Source organism: Ochotona princeps, chromosome 16 (genome assembly GCF_030435755.1).
Source record: "Ochotona princeps isolate mOchPri1 chromosome 16, mOchPri1.hap1, whole genome shotgun sequence".
Lineage (NCBI taxonomy): Eukaryota > Metazoa > Chordata > Mammalia > Lagomorpha > Ochotonidae > Ochotona > Ochotona princeps.
Genome location: NC_080847.1, coordinates 49,957,301 through 49,965,949, shown reverse-complemented (window position 1 = coordinate 49,965,949; position 8,649 = coordinate 49,957,301). Strand labels below are relative to the sequence as shown.

Genomic DNA, 8,649 nt, shown 5'->3' with positions numbered 1-8,649 from the left:
CGGGAGGCCCAAGCCCAATCTTGATGACCATACCAAGTATGGTCATCTTATCCGGCAGCCCTGCTTCCCATCAGCTCCCTGCCTGTGGCCTGGGAAAGCAGTCGAGGACGGCCCAAAGCCTTGGGACCCTGCACCCGCGTGGGAGCCCAGGAAGAGCTCCTGGCTTCAGATTGGCTCGGCTCCAGTCATTGCGGCCGCTTGGGCAATGAACCATCGGACGCGTGATCTTCCTCTCTGTCTCTCCTCCTCTCTGTCTCTGGATATTCACCTTTCCCATAAAAATAAATGAGTCTTTTTTCTTTTTTAAAAAAGAGTGATGATTGGTCTGGAAGGCAGACTGACAGCAAGGGAGAAACAAAAGGAGAGAGCGATGGCATTCACTGCATTCACAACCCATCCATGGGACTCCCCCACCCACTCACCACATCACCTCCGTGCCTTTCCCCTCCCAGCTGCTCCCTCTCTGACACCACAGTTACATCACAGAAACAGCCCCGCACAACAGACCTGTTTCTGACACATCCCGCTAGCAAACCTCACTAGCAGGGGTGCTTGGCCACAGGAATGAAGCCAGAGGGCAGGGCTGGAGGAATCACTTATATGCAGCCACCTCAAGAGTGTCTCACCTAAGGCCAGACTTCCTACAAAAGAGCCACCCTGAGGAAGACAATGATGTCAGGGATGCAGGTGAGGCGAAAATGCACAGCCTCCAGTGGTCCCAGGTCCCATGAAGGAAGGAAGAGAAAAATGGGAGATTTCAAGAGATGAGGGCAGGAAGCATCCCATGCTGGATCTGCTACTGAGAGTGGTGGGTGTGTTGGAGAGAGAGAGACCCTCGGGAAATGACCCAGGAGAGAATCATCTAATGCTGAGCCATGTAACCACATGTCAATATCTGATCATGTCTGACACATAGACTGTTCTGATAGCTTGAAGTGGATATTCCTGACAGTCCTTTTTGTACTGATAAACAGGCAGGGGGAGTCCAGTTAACGGATCTACCATCTCACTCCTGGAGAGGGCTACCGTCAGGACCAGCAGCAGAGAAGCCTGGCTCTTGACACCTCCTCTTAAGTAGAACCCTATTGGTCTGTCAATGAAACTGGGACCCTGACTGTGCTGGGGTACAAAGAAGGAGTCTTCAGAGTTGGGCCTTTGACCCCTTACTTGCTGAACCCAGAAACTACTACAGGAGGGGAACCAACAGTCAACCCAGCACCCTCTCACCCATTCCCAATTCCCATAACAGGTCCCGTATACACGGAATGTGTCCTTGTGTATCGGTTCTTCAGTGACCATCAGAGGGGCACCTGCCAATTGTTTCAGGTGAGTACCCTACCTACAATTATGGGTATGGGATGGAGGACTCTCAGGATGGATGATATTCTCAGAGTGGGGAGGTCACCACATGACTGGCTGATGCTAAAATATTCCATTGTGATAGAGATTAAGCAAGGAGGGTGTAGATGGCGACAGGCTAGGTCCCTAGTGTTGAACCTGTTTGCCAAAGTGTGAGCAAATCTTGAGTCTAGGATAAGGCACCACTTGAAGGGGATAGAAGCAGTGTCTGGGACAGGGATGTAATTCTTTATCAAGAGACAGAGACTTTTCAGGAAATGGACAATCAATAGGCCTAGGTCAGTGGTTCATCTTCAGTCTTGAGCTAAGGGACAGATTATCTCACCACTCCAGGCAAGATGCGCTCAGACAGCCCCACAGGGACAAGGATAAAATATCACTTCATGCTTGGGAAGAAGTGGTTTTGAAAAACTTGGCCTGTGTGCTGTGTGTGGGCCACCACAGGGAGGGGACCTGACCAATATGCTATGTGCTTTGTCTTCAGAAAGGACCCACAGCTGCAGGTGGATTTCCACACGGGCACCAGTGAGAAGTCTGACATCGCCTTCCATCTGCGAGTGTACTTTGGCCATTGCGTGGTCATGAACAGCCTTCGGTGCGGGGGCTGGGACTGTGAGGTGAAATCCTCTTATATGCCCTTCACAGAGTGTAGACAGTTTGAACTGTGCATCATGGTGCTGCACAATGAGTACCAGGTGAGTGTGCCCAAGAGCGCCTGCTGTGCCACCTGCCTGGGCTCCAGGACCTGGCCCCAGGAGTCCTCGGTGACCCAGCACACTCTGCCCATCCTACTATCCTACCATCCTCAGTTCTTTTCCCAACTCTGTCCAACTTGGCTCCAGGCCAGTCCATCCACCGAGGGAGGATCTTTTCTCTGGCTTCTCCCACAACCATTATTTCTACTTCTGCTGTTGGGTAAATGTTCATGTAACTAAATGGTTAAAATACACACAGGAATAAGATTACAGTCAGTCAGTCAGTTTCTTTTCACTCTGTAAGCATTGCTAGCTTTTTTATTGGGCTCTCAGAAATAATCATACCTACACAGACAATATAATACTAATTAGAGTTACACATATATATGCATATACATTTATATATGTACATATGTTTATATATGCATTCTTTCACTTATTTTTGGACATACAATGGTAAAAGTTTCTCTTTCCACTGTATCTAAGAGCTGGGTACTTATTAGTTTTTAAAAGATACGTCTTGTGGAAATCACTTTATTCATAATGATACTCCTTGTATGCTGATAATTGCATTAATATTCTACTACAAGTATAATAAAAACTGAACTGACCCTTATCATAGTGGGCATTTGGCTTATTTCCAATATCTGTCTTTCACAAATGATGCTACATTTTTCTCATTGTCAACTCCCCTGTACTTTAATATTTTATTATTAACATTCAGGAAACGCATATTTCATATTCCTGTACGTTATTAAAATAATATCTATTATTATTATTCTCACTTGGGAAGCAGAGTTAGATAGAAACAGAACTACCACCCACTCATTCATTTCCCCCAAAGCCTGTTAACAGCCAGGGCTGGCCTAGGCCAGAGCCAGGAGCTGGGAATTCAATCCAGGTCTCTCCATGTGGTTGGCAGGAATTCAATTACTTGAGACATCACCACTGTCTCCCAGGGCCTGCATTACCAGGAAGCTGAGCTTAGCCTCTCTGATACGATACAAGGGCACCTTAACCAACGTCTTGATCACCCATCCAACATCTTCACTTTGGAACCACTGCACTACCCAAACCTTTTCCAAACACCAGGGTTGCATTCTTTCCCAGCAGTGACCCCGAAGAGAGCTGGACTATGAGCCATAAACACAGTGGAGGTTTGAGGAACTGAAGCCGAGGCACTCAGTGACCTTGTAGTAAGTTCCAGCCCCAAGGTCAGCTTTGTACAAGATACAGGAACTCAAGATTCATGAGACACAGACTCTGTCCATGGGGCTTTTCTAGGGTAGAAAGGAAGTTAAGCAGAGACCCCATCATACAGAGGTAGAACTTCACTGGAGGAAATAATTGTCTAAAGCAGTCACAAATGTGGTCTGCAAAGTCAGCCTAGCAAGTTAAGTGCCATGGCAAAGATGGCATCCCCTATGGTGGTGCCAATCAGCTACCTGTCAATGTACCTGTGAGACAGTGATGGGCCCAAGTACATGGGCCCATACCACCCACACGGGAGACTAGATGAAATTCCTGGTGGGGACCTAGCCCAACTGGAGATTCTTTCTACCCAATGACACTCTGCCTTTCAAATAAATAAACCTTTAGAACAAAAAGAACATGTCCTCGGTTCTGATATGTCATTGGGACATTTTGGGGGAACTTTCAAAGTCTTAAGGTACACCCTGTATTTCTGACACACTTTCTTCCTTCCGGCAGGTCGTGATCAACGGCCAGCACTGCTACAGCTTTGCCCACCGAGTCCATCCAGCATCTGTGAAGATGATTCAGGTGTGGAGAGATGTCGCCCTGACCTCAGTGGAAGTCTGCTAGGGGACAGGGGTTTCCAGTACCCCATGATCCAGGAGCTCCCCCTCTCTCTGCATGACCCATGAATCCCCATAACCAACACAATGGCTCCTCCTCATCGCCTTAGCTATACTTGCTCATTAAAACATCATCAAACTTCATAGTGTGTGTCTCTTCCTTTTGGCTGAAGTTAAAGAGACTGGTGGGATTCCATGGGATGGACTGATGAATCTAGGAGGGAAAATCTGTGAGACCAACAGGGAGTGATAAGGTCACTGACACAATTGGGATAGATGTTTTGTTAACTTCCTGCAGGACAAACACACTAAACCACTGCTCCAAATGACAGAATTAAGACAATGTGGGCCCGGAGTGCTAGCCTAGTGGATAAAGTCTTCACCTTAAACACGCTGGGATCCCATACTGGCGCCAGCTCGTGTCCTGGAGGCCCCACCAGCTCATCTGCTTGTGATCAGGGAAAGTAGACAAGGATAGCCCAAAACCTTGGGACTCTGCACCTGCATGAGAGACCGAGAAGCAGCCCCTGGCTCTGGATCATCACAGTTCTGGCCATTGCAGCCACTAGGGGAGTAAACCAGAGGATGGAAAAGCTTTCTCTCTGTATCTTCTTCTCTGTACATCTGCCTTTCCGATAAAAATAAATAGACCTTTTTAAAAAAAAAAAGACACTGGTTACAAACAAGAATTTGGGTGGCAATTTGGCACAGCACTGAGGGCACTGACTGGAATGCCTACACCTCACACATCAGAGTGTTGTCTGGATTGAATTCTGACCCCATGCCTGATTCTAGGGTCTCATTATCACAGACCCTGGGACGCATCAGGTGGTGGATAAATTACTCGGGTTCCTAGCATACATACTCGGACCCGGGCTGAGTTCCAACCCCAGCTTCAGCCTCACCCAGTACTAGCTACTGTGAGTATCTAGGGATCTGTATATGCAAAATCATGCTGTCTGATATGTCTCTCTCATTCTCCCTTTCCAATCAGTAAATAAACAAAAGTAGAAACAATTCAACAATTATCTCAGTTTTCTTACAAGATGACTGGACTTACATGGGCAGTGTCCCATGTGGCTGTGACGAGGAATTGAGGTTTCTGAAGGATCTGCTGCTGGGGCTTCTAGAGGATGCTTTACTCCAGCCTGAGTGGCCAGAACAGCGGAAGGCTGGCTGCTTGTCTCCTTCTCTGCACCTGTCCATGGCCACCAGGGACTTGCTCAAACCCTGCACTCAGTGAGTGGGGACCACCAAGGGGCAGCCTCCAACCACGCTCAAGCACAGGGTGCAGGGCATCCCAGGACCCAGCTCTGGAAGTCACAGATGTCACATCTAGGGGAAGGGACTAGTCAGGGTGTGGCTACTCTAGCCTATGGTTCATGGGTGCAGAGACAGGTTACTGTTCTACTCTGACACTCCCCACATGCCAAGACCCCAACTCCCCCTCTGGGAGCCCCCAGAGGTAATATCAGGACAGTCACAGGCTAGAATGGGAGTCCGGGATCCCAGCATCCAACTTGGCACATGAGATGAACTCAGTGGATTCTCAGGTGTGGTTGCTCTCCACAGACGCGCTAAAGAACCACAACACCTTTCCTGTTCACAACAGAAACACAACACTGAGACAGACACTGGGAAAAATGCATTTAAACTGTACGTTTTATGAGGACAAAACCAGAGGTCTACAGCAGTTACTGGGTGCACAGCATTTCTGAAGCCAGCCCAGAATGCCTCACTGCAGCATCAGGCTCCACCCCTTACCCTTTGAGTTCCTGCCAAGAATGGCAGCCCTTTTCTTCTAGAAGTGTCCAGATCAACGGCTTCTTAAAAAAGCTGGAGAACCCTTCAGCAGAGATAAGGTATTACCCAAAAATAGGCCAAGGAAGGTTTCAGAAACCTTCTATGGAAGGGCTTCTGTTGGGCATCACTCTTGATCCTATCCTCTCTCACCGTAATCGCTGCCACAGCTGTTCCACCTTGCTTGTGGGTGTGCCTCTTTCCTTAGCCTTCCTCCCACCTGACACCCAAATACCATGAGATGCCAATACCTAGGTCATGATACCCTTAGACCCTTCTTCATTGTTTCATCCCTAACCCTCCTCTCTACTTCTAAACTCTTTGGTTCTCTTAAGGCACAGTCTCCTCCTTACGTATCTCCCATCCCAATCTCATTCACCTATGTATTTTTTTTTGTAATGAATCAAGGATCCTGCCTTTAGCCTACCATTTCTTCCCTGGAAAGCATTAAATTTTTTCTTATTTTTAAATATTCTATTTCTTTGAAAGGCAAAGTTATAGAGACAAGCAAGATAGGTCTTCCACCCATCTGTTCACTCCCAAAATACCTGAAATAGTTGAGCCTGGGCCAAGTCAAAGCCAGGAGCTGGAACTGCAATGCAAGTCTCCCAAAAGGGTGGGAGGGTCTCAAGCACTTCCAGGCATTTCCTGACACTCTTCTCAGATGCCTCAGCACAGAACTGGTTTGGGAACGGAGCAGCGAGGACTCAAACCGGTGCTCATATGGGATGTTGGAATTGCAGTGATGGCTTAACCTTTGCGTCATAATCTCAGCCTCAGGAAATTATTGGTCTACATAGATGAAAACTATGCTAGGCTCCATTGCTTGCTGAGAATGGCACGAGTTAAATGATTTGCTCCTTGGCCATTTTATAGGAATAAACTACACAAACCTACGCAGTAGTCCTCCTAGGTTAGGGTTAGAGTTACTGCCTTTCCTTGGATGATATTCATCAACCCAGTCCACTTGATGTGGGCAGTTAGTTACACTCATCTTTATTCTCAGGTGTTGCTCACACCCAGGTGGGACATAGGGTCAACAAAGGGTCAGTGGTCAACAAAGATCATTTGAAGGACCTCTTAGGGACTTTCCAACATCTTTCTCACTTAAATTTCTGTTGTTCTCTTGTAAAACAGGGCACATAACAAGAAACAAAAGATCACTCCTGAGATTAAAATATTCCCCTTAGCAAATGTCCTTGGCTTTTTTCAAGTCTGTCTCCAACAGATTATGTTCTGAACAGTATCATAGCACAACACATTAAGCACCTGCCTGCAATGTTGGCATGTCGTATGGGTGCTGGTTCAAATCCCAGCTGCTCCACTCTGATACAGCTGCCTGCTGAAGAGCCTGGGAAAACAGCAGAAGAGGGCCTAAGTACCTGGACTCCTGCCCCACAAGGAAAACCTAGATGCAGTCCTGACTCCTAGCTTTTCGGCTAGGCCCAGCTACATGTGAGGAAGGAGCCAGCAAACAACTGATCTCCTGCTCTGTGTGTGTCTCCCTCCCCAAACAACTCAGCCTTTCAAACAAAAATAAATCATATAAAATGTGTGTGTGTGTGTGTGTGTGTGTGTATGAGACAGAGAGAGAGAGAGAGAGAGAGAGAGAGAGATTAGAAGGGCAGATTTACAGAGAGAAGAAGAGACAAAGATAAAGATCTTTCACCTACTGCTTACATTACCCAAATGACTGCAACTGCCTGAGCTGATCTGAAGCCAGGAGCCAGGAACTTCTTCTGGGTCTCCCACACAGGTGCATGGTCCCAAAGCTTTGGGCCATCCTCAACTGTTTTCCCAGGCCACAAGCAGGGAGCTGGATGGGAAGTAGAGCAGCCAGGATACAAACCAGTTGCATATAGGATACTGGTGCTTACAAGGTGAGGATTAATTAGATGAGCCATTGTGCTGGGCCCTAAAGCCACTTGGCCTCTGCGGCACTGTACATGGTGCTGTCCAACTAATGGTGGGCCTGCTCCATACTTCCAAGTGAGAGCCAGGAAAGACAGAATGAGATTGTTGATTGGTCTTGGCTCAAAATGCCTACAACGAGCAGAAAATAATTTTGAACTTTTAATTTTTTTAAGATTCATTCATTTTTATTGAAAAGTCAGATATATAGAGAGGAGGAGAGACAGAGAGGAAGATCTTCCACCCAATGATTCACTCCCCAAGTGACCACAACAGCTGAATCTGCACCAATCCAAAGTCAGGAGCCAGGAGCTCTTCCATGTCTCCCACGCGGGTGCAGTGTCCCAAGATTTTGGGCCATCCTCGACTGCTTTCCCAGGCCACTAGCAGGGAGCTGGTTGGGAAGTGGAGCTGCCAGGATTAGAACCAGTGCCCATATGGGATCCAGGCATGTTCAAGGCAAGGACTTTAGCTGCTAGGCCACGCCACCAGGCCTCTAACTTAAACTTTTAAACCAAGATATCTGAATTACGTCAGACGTTTCTAGCAGATATGCAACAGAACTTAAACTAGGGAATTGCTAATCATTCATCAGCATTCCATATATGAATCACTAAAAAATTAGCAAAAATATTTCAAATTTATTTCTCCTACAGAAAGAATCTGTTATACAGTTGCTCTTTACTTTCATTTTTATAAAATCATAATGGTTGGAGCCTGGCATGGTGGCTGAGTGGCTAAATGCTTGACTTGTACACACTAGGATCACGTATGAGTGTCAGTTCCTGTCCCAGCTGACCCACTTTCCATCCAGCTCCCCGTGGCATGGAAAAGCAGTAGAGGATGGTCCAAAGGCGTGGGACTCTGCACCCGCATGAGAGATTTTAGAAACTCCTGGCTCCAGGCTTCAGATTGGCCAGCTCATTGCAGCCACTTAGGGAATAACCAGCATTTGAAAGATCTTAGATGCTCCACTTCCTGTCCAGCTCCCTGCCTGTGGCCTGGGAAAAGCGGTTGAGGACAGCCCAGAGCCTTGGGATGCTGCACGCACATGGAGGAGTAGAGGA

At 47.3% G+C, this 8,649-nt stretch overlaps 1 protein-coding gene across 1 annotated transcript; it reads left to right on the top strand.

Moving 5' to 3' along the window:
- The first annotated feature begins 681 nt into the window (after positions 1-681).
- On the top strand, positions 682-4,015 carry LOC101524359 (galectin-10-like). Its single transcript, XM_058673922.1, has 4 exons — positions 682-687; positions 1,250-1,326; positions 1,844-2,054; positions 3,765-4,015. The coding sequence occupies exons 1-4, from the start codon at positions 682-684 to the stop codon at positions 3,876-3,878; spliced, it is 408 nt and encodes a 135-aa protein (XP_058529905.1). The 3' UTR covers positions 3,879-4,015.
- Positions 4,016-8,649: the final 4,634 nt, after the last annotated feature.